The sequence below is a fragment of the Lactuca serriola genome, chromosome 6 (genome assembly GCF_051521515.1).
Source record: "Lactuca serriola cultivar US96UC23 chromosome 6, Lser_US96UC23_V15, whole genome shotgun sequence".
In the NCBI taxonomy this organism is placed as follows: domain Eukaryota; kingdom Viridiplantae; phylum Streptophyta; class Magnoliopsida; order Asterales; family Asteraceae; genus Lactuca; species Lactuca serriola.
The window spans coordinates 10,105,609-10,119,320 of NC_136413.1; the positions used below are offsets into that span (position 1 = coordinate 10,105,609).

The window sequence follows — 13,712 nt, forward strand, 5'->3', positions numbered from 1 at the left end:
TTTAAAGGAAGTGAGGGTTAGGGCTAGCCCACCCTCAGTCTCCATCACCTCTTTGCACTCCCCTTTGAAACCCTAGGATCCATATTTGATCTTGAAACTTATTTGTGTTGATTTTAGCCAAGGAAAAGAATAAGAAGAGCATCTAGTCAATTGTTTCTGCATTCAAGTCTCACTGACAAACATTTGCACATCTTTTGGACCTTTTGTGAGTTTCAAGTTCATTGATTTATGAGTCCATAAGGGCATTTTGGGTATTTTGAGTTGTAATTGAGACTGGTCATTATTTGATGATTAGGTTACCGTTAAGTTGAGATTCGGAGTTGTGTCCTATTCAACGATCTTTTTCCGACTGAGATGTGAGTTTTCCTCACTGTACTTGTGGGCCAAAGGTACCAATACCGGACCACTAGATTATGTATCCTAGTATAGAGGATGTGGATATGTTATATTGGTCTATTAGATCAGTATCCTGGTAAATAGGATGTAGTATGCGGTAGTGATTTGTAGATCTGCCTACTTGTTTGATGACTGGTTATATGTTATATGTTTGCTGGATATATGTTATATGTTATGTATATGTCGACATAATATGGTTGAGGTAGTACTACTTTTTGCGGTAGCCAACAAACCCGAGAGTAAGCCAGACATAATTTGTGGGCCTGTAGGGTAAGCCAGACTTATGCTATGGGCTCAAGAGCAAACCAAATATGAGCTGTGGGCTTGATGGGCAAGCTCGACTCATACTATGGGCTCAGTGGTAATCCAGTCTGTTAGCTGTGGACCATGGGATATAATGTTATATGTTGTGTGTTGGTACTTTGGGGGAACTCACTAACCTTTAGCTTACAGTTTCAGTTTATTGTTTTAGGTACTTTAGATGACCGTGGCAAGGCAAAGGCGTGATCGTGCACATCCTTTGGTTCTTATGTTGTTTATATTTGGGATACTCTGATTACTACAATACACTTTTGAAACAATGATTTTTTAAACAATTATGGTTATGGATTGTTTTTGAAAAATTAAAATATATTGTGATTTTCGAGATGTTACAATACACATAGAGAAATTCTACTCTTGAATTTTTTTCTATCTTCATCAACATCCCAAAACCAAGTGGGTTCAAAAGCTTCAAAGGATGTCATTCTAAAAACTTTTTGGTTGTTTATATTTCATTATAACCTCTATAAATGAATCCTTGATGATTTGGTTTTGTTATGAACTAAAAATAAACTTGTTATTTTTAACGCTTCCATTGACCAATTTTTATGAAAAACTAACTTATATTTTGTATCAAAACTCATCAGTAACAACTCTGTGAATGTCATCTCCTTTTCCCTTTCCTGATATGTTCGACGAAGAACCTCTCTTTTTCACCTTATCTTAACCCATCGGTCGAACTACCTCTTCAAGCTCGAGCTCATACACTTGGTGCAAATCAACCCCACAATGGGTATTCGATGAAGTAGTGTAACTCATCTCAGAAAGTTTGGTTTTTTTTTTCTCACCACCTTCTTCGCTACCAAAATCTTCTATCCATTTAAGGGATGTGGATAAAAACCTTCAAACATTGAGAAACTTTAACGCCTTTTTATTATTATTAACACGAAAAATTTAAAGGGCCGTCTCTAAAATTTGTTCTCGGCTTCTCCACTTTTCCATTGAGTTACCAAATTGTTGTGAATCCCATTGAATTTTGTAACATATTTGTTCATCTCGCGAAACTTGCTACTACATTGGGTTTTAGTGTGGTAATCGCCACGACTCATAACTTTAAGAAATCGCTACATAATACGTAGCAAAAAATGGTCATCTTTTTGCGCATTTCTGGTTCTCGAAGCCTCCGAAATGTCACCCATGATTGCACTAAAATCATCTATTTGTTCGTTTGTCATTGTTGAGATGCCGTCTTATCTTTTCTAACTGGTGCTTTTCCTTTTCCTCGTATTTTTGGGTTGGATGGTTCAGGGTTTCCCGAACAATTTCGGGTTCGGGCTCGAGTACCGGTTTGGGATCGGGTTGTGTTTTCCGGACAAATTCGATGTGGTGTGCGGTATGTGGCATACCAATGGGTCTAAGCACACACAAATCCAACCACGCCATTCATCTTTGCTATCAAAATTTAAACAACTTATGAAATCAAGTTGATTTGTTACCGGTAATTTGGTTAATTTTTAGTGACAACTAATTAAACATGATTCCTTAAATGTGTAAGAAATCAATTTCTTCACATATTTTGGAAAAACTTTGTAACTTGGTTGCTCAAACAAGCAATTAACCGCTAATAGAATGCATTGTTGGAGTGGATTTTTAAAGTTGATGACCACCATGGAAAGATACATTTTTATTTTGACATTGTCAGTAAGTACAATATTTGATTTAACACATATAACAAATACATTGAACTATAAACATGATATTAATTAATATTTCTATTAAAAGACATATATAGTGCAAAAACAATGCAACCCATATCTTTGGAAGGGCAGGAGTTGACAAGGGAGAGGGGCAAGGGGGAGACCTGGTGGGGATGATCGACAGCCGAGGATGGGGCTGTGTGAGTTGTACTGTATAATACACCCTCTTATCCATGTTGCTTCAAAAGATTTTTAGTTTTGCAAAAATATTTTAAATTTTATATTAAATTTGAAAACATAAATTAAATTGATTGTATAATGGTTATTTTACTCTTTTGGTAAAATTTTGGCTCGATTTTGATATAAATGATACACATTTAAAACTTTTTATACAATTTACGAATTTATTAGTGTATTAGTATATTATACCAAAAAAAAATTAATACCATTTGGGTTATTTGACTTCAACGCCCCTTGTTCCACCATTTACACTACAGCCCCAGGAATGGAAGCCTTTACTGTCTCCTTTAAGTCATGGAACTATCAGAATTTATAATTTTACATTTTCAGAATTTTATAAATAGTATATTATTTATAAAAAGCTTACTAGACTGAAAAATGTTTTAGATATTTGGTAAATAGTGAAAACATATATAAAATTTTATGTGTCTAAACAAATACTGTGAATTTCCCTGAGAAAATATACCATTTTCAACAAAAGAAAATTTGTCACTTTAATATTATTACTTTGATATATATATATATATATATATATATATATATATATATATATATATATATATATATATATATATATATATATATATATATATATATATATATAAAGCTGGTGCTAGCCCACCTCACTAACAATATACTCCCTCCGTCCCAATATTATAGTCCATCTTTCCTTTTTGGTTTGTCTCAAAATAATAGTCCACTTCTAAAAATAAATAACATTTTTACCAAAATATCCCCTTATTATTACTTAACCAACTAAACATTTAATTGAACATTAAATGCAAAGTAAGGACAAAACTATCATTTTATTATATAAAGTTAGTGGTAATTAATGCTTTTCTTAATCTGTGTGTTTTTTGTCTGTGGACAATAATATTGGGACGGAGGAACTATTTAACAAGGATGTCCTAGGTTTTATCCTAGGCATTTAGTAACCTTCGGTTCTAAAAGAAATAATATTATTTTGATGTAATATTATCGACCAGCAATATAATATACTAGTTTTTATTCTAGAAACATAGTAACCTTCGGTTCTAGAAAAATAATACTATTACTTTGATGTAATATTATCCGACAAACAATATAATATACTGATCATCATACTTTTCTTTGAAAAGATATACCATTTTTAACAGTAGAAACATTGTCATAAATTATTTTCAGCTTCTTTATTTATATATGATTGATTAGTTTTTGTTGATGTTATAAGAGCCTTCAATATGTTATCTTGATGACTAAGGACCAAACGTAACATATTTCATAGTTGAAATAAAATTTGAATACTGTATTGAATTGTAGGGGGTGATTTGTAAATTCTGGACACTTTTTGGTTCTTTATCAAATCTCAATTATTAATTATATATATAAAATCCAAGAGAAGCTTCCCTTACACTTTTTTCTATTTTGTAGCTAACCCCTCTTTTCTTTATTGTTTTTTTTAGCCACAATATATAATAATAAGCTTCTCTCCAACGAACTGTAGATACACTCAAATACATAACATAAATCTTTAAAATGATTGTAGAGAGAGAAACAGAGAGAGAAGAGAGAGAAGTTGAGGGGACTCTACTTTTTAGATCTACTCTACCTGCTTTGTGAGCTTTGAAGCTCATTCTTAAATTCATTCACGAGTTCTACAACGTAGAGATACCTCTCTCACTAAACACCTCCAACATTCACTCACATTTTGCCAATTCACTCAATGCCGTAATGTCTGTTGATCTGATACGTGTTTGTTGAGCATGATCTTCAGGAATTGATCTGGGTTTTTATTATTTGGGAACAACTAACATGGGTAAGTTGTAAGATCTTTGACTGAGAGTTTATTTGCACTTCTTGAAGCTTAATTAGTGCGTTTGAGCTCTGGATTTGCAAATTCGCATTGAGTTTGTCTTGAGGATAATGGATGTTCGTATATGATTTTCCGGCCGCTTGCCGGAGCTCCGATGAAGTTGCAGATTTCCTTGAATTAGCTCAGGAGAACTCTGAATTTTGGAGTTCCACATTGTGGAATTAAGCATTTCACACACAAGCTCGTATACATGTATTTATAGAGAGAGACGGTGAGGGGAGAGAAAATGTTCAAGTCGGCGAGATGGAGGAGCGAGAAGAACAAGATCAAAGCTGTATTCAGATTGCAATTTCATGTAACTCAGGTAATACTCCTTTTATGTTAGACGTTTCCCAATAATCCATTCATGTCAATCTTTACATTGAAATGATTGATTGAATTATTGCACACTTTGTGTTAAGTTGAATTGACTAAGAGAAAACTTTCAAGGTTTGAGCTTTTATAGGCATCCAATGCAATTATACAATATATATAAATCAAAATATCGGAAATTTACCCCATTTTTCATCTCGATCTCTAAAACTAGTAAAATTTAGTAAATCGATCTCTTGATTCTTACTTGGATTATTGATCTTGTATGCAGCTAAAACAGTTAGCAGGGGATACTTTGATCATCTCTATCATTCCAGCAGATACAGGAAAACCAACAACAAGATTAGAAAAAGCCAAAGTCAAAGATGGAAATTGTTATTGGGAAAAACCACATTGTGAAACTGTGAAGTTTGTTCAAGATCCAAAAAATGGAAAATTTCATGAGAAAATCTATCACTTTTCTCTTGCAACGGTATACATTCTTTCAAATTCATCCTTGCAAAATCCAAAATTAAGCAACTTAAAAACACGATTAATTTTTTTTATTCTTTTTGTAGGGCTCTTCAAAATCCAGTGGAATTGGTGAAGTTTCAATTGATTTTGCAAGTTTTGCTGAAACTACGAAGACCTCTTCTTTATCTCTTCCTCTTAAAAATGCAAACTGTGCTGCTATTTTACATGTTAGCCCTTTCTACTTTACCCTTTTCTCTAATTCATACGTATTTTACAATCCATTCAGGAATAATCGCCAAAAAGACCAATAGGATTTACGTGTTTCATGTTTAATGGTTGTGTTCTTTTAGGTATCAATTCAAAGGGTACAGGAGTCATTAGATCAAAGGTAAAATCTATATTTCAACTAGTATTACTTTCAATATTTCCTGCAATTTAACTTAAAACTCACAAAATTTACAGGGATTTTGATAAAAGTGAAAATGCAAATCGCGAAGATAGGAGTTTAAGGGCTCAATTAACCAATGGAAATACAGAAGAAATCATTCAAAGCAATCCTAATGAAGTAAGTTCTCATTTTTCATTTACCGTTTTGTAAACAATTACTGAAGGGCAAAAACGTAAACTTTTAACACACTCTTTTTTTTAACAGGATTGTGAGGTTTTGAATGATAACATTAACAGAGATAATCGAACATCCAGTGGATCTGATCTCACATTATCAGGTTCTGATCATGAACAACCACCACCTGCAACAATTCATGAAGAACATGAACATGAACATGAGAGAGCATCACAATGGGATTGGTTAGAAGGTTCACCTCCTGAATTAAGCACAGATGAATCTTCATTATCAGAAGAAGGTTCACCAGATGCCATGATCAAAAAGCTCAAAATTGAACTCGATGTTTTGGCTAGACAAGTTGATGTTTCAGAGTTAGAATTACAGACTCTTCGTAAGCAGATAGTGAAAGAAAGAAAAAAGGGTCAGGATCTTTCAAGGGAAGTGGATGAACTTAAAGAAGAAAGAAACGCGTTCAAGGAGGAGTGTGAAAAGCTCTCTGAAGAATCCAAAGTCAAAGTCAAAGTCAAAGTCAACAATGGGGATCCATGGGATCTTGTTGATGAACTGAGACAAGAACTTAACTATGAAAAGGATTTGAATTCCAATCTCAGATTACAACTCCAAAAAACACAAGAGTCAAACTCTGAGTTGATTCTTGCAGTTCAGGATCTTGAAGAAATGCTGGAACAGAAAGATTCGGAAAAGTCAAAGTCAAAGTCAAAGTCAACAGAAGCGAAATCTGAGATAGATGATGATGAAGATCAAAAGGCATTGGAAGACATTGTGAGAGAACATAGTGGTATGCAGGAGGCGTTTTTACTAGAACAAAAGATAACAGATCTCTATGGCGAAATAGAGATGTACAAAAGAGATAAAGACGAGCTCGAAATGCAAATGGACCAAATCGCCCTTGATTATGAAATCTTGAAGCAAGGAAACCATGATATGTCTTACAAACTTGAACAAAGTCAACTTCAAGAACAACTCAAGATGCAATACGAATGTGGCACATACACTGTAGTCAATGAACTCGAATCAAAAATAGAAAGTTTGAACAATGAGCTAAAAATGAAGTCAAAAGAATTATCAGATTCATTTCTAGCCATTGAAGAGCTCAAAACCTATGTCAAGAACTTGGAGAAAGATTTGGAAGATCAAGAAAACGGTTTTGAAGCAGATATTGAAGATCTCATGAATGAAAAAGTCAAACAGGAGCAAAGGGCAATTCGGGCAGAAGAAAGCATGAGAAAGATGAAAATACAAAATGCTAATACAGCAGAGAGACTTCAAGAAGATTTCAGGAAGCTTTCTACACAAATGAATTCAAGTTTTGAAGCAAATGAGAAGGTGGCAATGAAAGCCATGGAGGAAGCCAATCACCTTCGTGTAGAGAAACGTTATCTTGAAGAAATGGTCAAGAAAGTCAAACAAGATTTAGACTTTTTTCGCGTTCATCATGAGGAAAAGCTGGTTGATCTTTTGAAACAAATAACTCTGAAATCAAAACAGTTGGAGAAGATGGAGAAACAAATGGAAGATTTATCTTCCATTTGTAGAAATAAGATTGAGAATCTTGAAGATGAAAGAAAGAATCTTGAAAATGAGGTTCATTTTGTAAAGATGGAACTCGAGAAGTCAAAGAAGGAGTGGACCGAATTAACGGATGCTAATAAGCAAAAAGATTGTGAAAACGAACGATTGAGTTCAGAGATTGAAAGTCTTGAATCACGATATAATGACATGAAGCTTTCCATTGTAGAAGATGAATCTGAGAAAGAGAAGATGAAGATCCAAATATCTGAATTAAAAGGAGAAGTCAAAAAGAGTCAAGATGAATTAAATTTAATGGAAAAGAAGCTTAAAGATAGTAGCAATCGAGTAATAGTGTTGGAGGGATTAAGTAAAGCTGCTTCAAGAAACACCCCAAAAAGCTCGAAGGAGGTTACCAATTTGAAGAGCAAAATAGAGCTACTTGAGGTATTATATTATAAATATAAACTCTATACCCTTTTCTCATTTTTATTAAATGTAGTTCTTGATTGTAAATATAAGAAAAAATATTGTGTCTTGATCACTAGGGTCAAATGAAAATGAAGGAAACAGCTTTGAAAAGCTCTGAAAGTTCATTTCATGAGAAAGAGAAAGATCTTCAACATAAAATAAAAGAATTGGAAACAAGATTAGAGGATCTTGATCAGAGCATTGTGATTTCACAGGTAAATAATCTTGTCATTAAAAACAATAAAGATGGGATCTTTTTAGAAAAATATTAATATATTGTATTCGAACACAGGCTTCAAGGGCTGAGGAAATTGCATTATTAAAGAAATTAAACAAATCCATGGAAGAAGAACTGTTGGAAATGCAAGAAAGATATTCAGAAATAAGTCTGAAATTTGCAGAAGTAGAAGGTGAAAGGCAAAAACTTGTGATGACTTTAAGAAACATCAAGAACGCAAAGAAATCCCAGCGATAATCAAATGTTGTCATGTGTAAATCAGTAATATTAATATATATATATGGTCTTTTCTTTTATTCTTTTTTTTTTTTTTTTCAAAATTTCATTCGTGTTTCTTTCAATATGTTAATTACGTATTTACATATACTCCTCATGGATAATATACACTATATATATGATATACGAAAAAGAAATCCCATGATTTTGTGTTAATTCTGCTGTAGGTTTGATTTATTTATTGTATTTTGTTTTTAATGATTCGAAATTGGCAGGATATGATATTGTTCAGAGTTCAGGGTGTTCCAGTTCTTTGGTCCCCTTTATGTGTTCTTCAGTTCATGTTTTGACTCGAAATTTGGATTCATGATTGGCAGAATATTTTTCAGGGTGTGCAGATCTTGGTCCCCCTTTTTGGTGCATCATAATGTTGTATTTCATGCATGATGGGTTGTACTCTACAGGATCGAACTTTCCTTTTTCTTCTGTCATAGTAGTTGTACACATCAATATATTCCTTGCTTGTTTTCAAAGATCGCAGACTTGCAGCTTTTCTTTTTCTTATCCAAATGATTATGAATATAAAAGGAACCACGTTAGTATTGTAGTAAAGTATTATTATTAGTATTATTTTTTGCATATATCGAATTAACATAGCCCATGTTCATTGTTTAAGACCCGATAAATCTTTTTGGAATTTAAATCCCCATCTCAAAGGAACTCAATCCAAATACATGACCAATTTCTTTCTAAAGATAGATTAGAGCCCACCACGAAGGCCCAAGTACAATTAAGAAAAGATACATGCTATATGTTCAAAATTTTAATTTTGTATGTCGAGGGCATATTTTGGCTAGTAGTAATCTTGGTTTATTATATGAAACCAGGATTAATCTATTCGAGAACTTTATACTGAAAGATTTGGATGAGGCTTCTTATATGATAAAGCTATAAATATTTTGTGATGGACCACTTGAAATTTGAGGATTATCTTGGAAATCATATCATATATTGATATCATATATTGATTAAGTTATAGAAAGATCTAGCATGACACCATATTCTCTTACTCCCGCTCTACTACATAAAAGAGACAGGCTTGAGCTTGATTAGTATTGACTAGATCCTTTGGATAGTGAAGAAATGGAAAAAAAATCCCTTATGCTTATGTTTTTGGAAGTTTAATGTATGCACTAGTTTGTAGAAGACTATACATCATTTTTGTTGTTGATATGTTCATTAGATTTTAAAGAACCTAAGAATTGCTCATTGGAAATCCATAAAGAAAGTGTTGAGATACCCAAAGACAAGAAGAAAAAATTTTCTTACTTATATAAAATCTACTCAATTATTGATGATATTGACTACGGTTTAGATTTTGGTGAATGTTTTTGCAAAAAAATATAAAATTTTCCTATCTTGTAAAGTTTGTTAAATTGTAGGGGTAATTTGATATGTCTATGTGCAGGAATTAATGTTTTGGAGAAAGTATCTGTTAAATATGACTTGAGCAGTTGGAGTATTCGTATGGAGCATTTGAGTTCAATGGAACACTTGAAACTCAATGGAGTACTTGGGGCTCATGGAGCATGTAACAAAGGAACGAATCATATGAGAAAGGGATGGATCTCATGACAAATGAACAGATCAAGTGACAAAGGAACGAATCTTATAAAAGTAGGTATGGAGCACCTGGAAGTGGAATGGAGCATCCTATGCTTGGATGTGTCACTTAGAAGTTAAGGTGCGCCACTATTGGAACTTGATATGCCACCAAGTGACATGATATGCCATCAAGTGACTGGATATGCCACCAAATGACATGATATGCCATGAAGTGACTGGATATGCCATTCATGAGGTGGATGCATCATTGTGGAGTGAATGTCTTGATATGCCAACCTTGGAGAGGATATGTCATACCTTGATCAAGATGCACCATCCTCATACCTGATGCGTCATTTTGATGTAAGGATGCACAACTTGGTTCCTTGATATGCAAAGGTGTCCCTTGATGAGTCGTATGCTATGAAGTCCCCTATGATGCTCAAGATTGTTCAAGGAAGCTCAGATGTTGAAGATGCTCAAGGATTATTGCATGATGTGCCGCCATGATGGTTGATATGCCATAGCGATCCTGGTATGCCACTATGGATCATGGTGCTCCATCATGTGTGTTACTAATGCTCTGTAACGACCCAATTTTTACAAAGAAAATTTTCATTTTTAGAATACTCAACACAGTTCCAACATTAAGAAATCCAGTTATAATTGTTTTCAAAACATAAGTCAAATACAACTTTTATTCCAAACATCAGAGTGTCCCGTGAAAACGCCTGAGAAAGAGTGCACGTCGCGCCATCACACCTTGCCCTTGCCCTTGGGATCTGAAGTACATGAAACAAATCCACAACCTGTAAGCTAATGCTTAGTGAGTTTCCCAGAGCATACCACACACAATACATATATCACATATCCTATTAGCTATAAAAGCTACCTATATCACATAAGCCATGCATACATAAACCTGTAAGGATGCCATGGGCTCCCCTAAGATCTTACACCATTGTGCCATGGGCTACCCTACATGGTCTTAACCTGGGAATGCCATGGGCTACCTCACATGGTCTTATATCCAATTGCCACGGGCTCCCCGCGGGGTCTTCCATGTAATAACATTCATAATCACATAACATATCATATATCACAGAAATATCTACACATAACACAAACATAAACATTTAAGGATGTCGTGGGCTCCCCCTAGGGTCTTATACCATTGTGTCATGGGCCACCCTACATAGTCTTAACATGGGAATGCCATGGGCTACCCCATATGGTCTTATATCCAATTGCCACGGGCTCCCCGTGGGTCTTCCATGCAATAACATACATAGTAACCTAACATAAAATGGGCCGGCCATGTTGCCTTAGACCCATTGGTATGGTGAGAAGACTCACCTCTGTCCGAAGAATCCGAAACTGCTCTCTTAATTGTCCGCAACCTCCCGTGCTGAATAATAATATTAACCAATGTTAGGGCTTCACATAATCAAAGGGAAACCCAAACTCCAAGTCCTTCCACAAAGGCCCAAACATTCTTCCTTTGTTAATGGTCCCAAGTCCATGTCCAAAAACCATTAATGGGCCTCATGGCCCAATAAGGCCCAATCATTACATCCATGGCCCAAAACAGATGAACTGGCCCACCATTCCCAAAATACATCTTGACCCAATGACTAATTGAGGCCCAACAGTTTAAAGGCCCAAAACAGATCCACGCCCATCTGTGGTGCATACGTTCAGCGTACCACCGTGGTATGCGCAGCATATTGAGTCTCCGGGACTTACGCTCTGCGTACGATAGGTTACGCCCATCGTACTAACAGATTAAGCACCTTTTCCATTAAGTGCTTAATACTCGATTCCCTCACATCCAAAAGTCAGATATAAGCTTATTAAGATGACCTAAGGCATAAAGTAGGCAACTTTATACCTTTGCATGTCTCATATGTTCCCAACACCCCCATTAAGACCTTTTTAAGGTTCTTAACCCATGTATGAGGTCAAAACACCCAGCTAGCGGCCACCAAACAACCACCCGACCTCCTACCTTTCCGACCGGTCGAGACTCCATCCAACTATCGTCATCAGCTGACCACGTTGCCGCCGGTGTGAACTGTCATCCTCCAGCACCGTTCTGCTGCCGCTAAAGACGTTGAGCTGCCATTCTTCTCCTTCTCTTTCTTCGGCCTCCATCATAGAGCCTCAGCCGCTGCTGCTCATTTCCATTGAAGACAAGTTGCCATCAGGTGTTAGGCCCCTGTTACATCACAAAATGCTACCGTAAGTGCCGTTGTTGCCGCCACATGGCATGTTTCAGTTGCTCCGGTCACCGTTTGCCTCCTCGAAGTGTTGTTGTGTTCGTGTGTGTCGGCTTTCGATCGATTAGAGTCGTGAAGAGCCACCATGGTAGCCGGCCATGGTGGCTACTACCGTCCACACTGCCGCAAACTGTTGCTGTCGCCATTCGTGCGTATGCTGTCGCCGCCGTGAGCCACCAGGTGGGTGGCTGGAGTGTATATTGCTATCTGAAGTGTGTGTGTTTATTTTAGTGTGTGTTTGTGTGTTTAATTGTTTTTTTGTGTTGTATGTTGTAATTGGTAAATGAATATTGAAAAGAAACTCATAACCACCACCGTGAGGTGGTGGCTGCCGCCTCCTGCCTTCACCAGCCGCCGTGTTGGGTGGCGGTGTGCTTAGTTTGTGTTTGGATTGCTTTCCGAGTGCTTGGACATGATTTAACTGGAACCATAACCGCCACCGTTAGGTAGTGGCCACCGCCGTGAGCCGCTGTTGACCACCACTATCCAAGGTGGTAGTGGGTGGTGTCTGACTTATGAAACCCTAATGGGCCTTATGAGACCCTAGTGGGCCTAATGAAGCCCTAATTGATATAAGGACTTAGTTTTGGGCCTATTGGGCTATGATTGGGTTGAAAACCCTAACTAGGGTTTAAAAAACCCTAATTTTGGATATATGGATTATGGGTGGTCAGGACCTACATTTTGGATGACCAGATTGGGATTATGCATTAAACCAACCTCACTATATGATTTACCCAATAGATTGATGGACTTAATGGGTTATGTCCTTAATGGTTTAAGTGGGAATCACTTAACCCTAATCGTCATCTCATGTGAAAACCCTAATTATGTTGGGTTTAGAGTAGGGCCTTTCTGTTGGGCCTAGATGTCTATACTCTTGATGGGCCAACTATTAAAAAGTAAATTGACTAGAAAATTTGGATTGGGCTTTAGGTGAAGGCCCATTGGATAGGATTGGGCCCAATTAGGAAAATTGGGCCATAGATGGGCCACAAAATGGGCCTTGATGATTATGAGATATTGGACCATCAGAATGTCAAGTGTTGGACCAAGAAAAAATGTTTGGGCCTTAAGGCTAGACCATGTAGAAGTTTGGGCCCAATTTGGAAAATTGGGCCATAGTTTGGCCTTGGTTCATATTTAGACTTTTGGGCCTCTGGATTGGGACTTGAGCTTGATTCAAGCTAAGTTAGGGGTAAAGTAGTCTTTTACTTCAAGCATGGACTTATGGATATGTGTTGGTACCCAATTATTAATTGGGTGTTATTTTGATGTTGACAAATTCGAGAATCTATCATCCAACTACTAGGGTTTTGTCAGCGGGAATTCAAGAGTGTGAGGTGAGTTTTCCTCCAGTAGAAACGGGTCGAAGGCACCAATGCCAACCCGTTTATGTATGTTAGCATATGTCGGACTTAGGTTCGATGCCGGGGTTAGCTCAATGCAAATTATGTGTTCTGGACTTCGGTCTGATGCTGGGGCGGTCCCGAGAAGTGTATATGTATGCTTGATGTCTTTGTGATTCATGCATGTTATGTGTTATGTGTTCCGGACCTAGGTCTGATGTCGAGGCAAGCCCGATGCATGTTAGCTT

The 13,712-nt window shown here is 36.3% G+C and overlaps 1 protein-coding gene across 1 annotated transcript; it reads left to right on the forward strand.

Annotated features, from left to right (window-relative positions):
- Positions 1-4,070: 4,070 nt before the first annotated feature.
- On the forward strand, positions 4,071-8,447 carry LOC145057733 (uncharacterized). Its single transcript, XM_079005612.1, has 8 exons — positions 4,071-4,750; positions 5,030-5,230; positions 5,316-5,438; positions 5,562-5,599; positions 5,674-5,776; positions 5,864-7,753; positions 7,855-7,992; positions 8,070-8,447. Exons 1-8 carry the CDS (start codon positions 4,673-4,675, stop codon positions 8,250-8,252), a joined length of 2,754 nt encoding a protein of 917 aa, XP_078861738.1. The 5' UTR covers positions 4,071-4,672; the 3' UTR covers positions 8,253-8,447.
- The last annotated feature ends 5,265 nt before the right edge of the window (positions 8,448-13,712 follow it).

Bases quoted from the DNA above. Each gene is read 5' to 3' on its own strand.
- LOC145057733 (XM_079005612.1), top strand. From the start codon at position 4,673: ATGTTCAAGTCGGCGAGATGGAGGAGCGAGAAGAACAAGATCAAAGCT. The intron at 5,231-5,315 runs GTATACATTCTT...TTCTTTTTGTAG, and splicing joins ATCACTTTTCTCTTGCAACG to GGCTCTTCAAAATCCAGTGG. The intron at 5,600-5,673 runs GTAAAATCTATA...CAAAATTTACAG, and splicing joins CAGGAGTCATTAGATCAAAG to GGATTTTGATAAAAGTGAAA.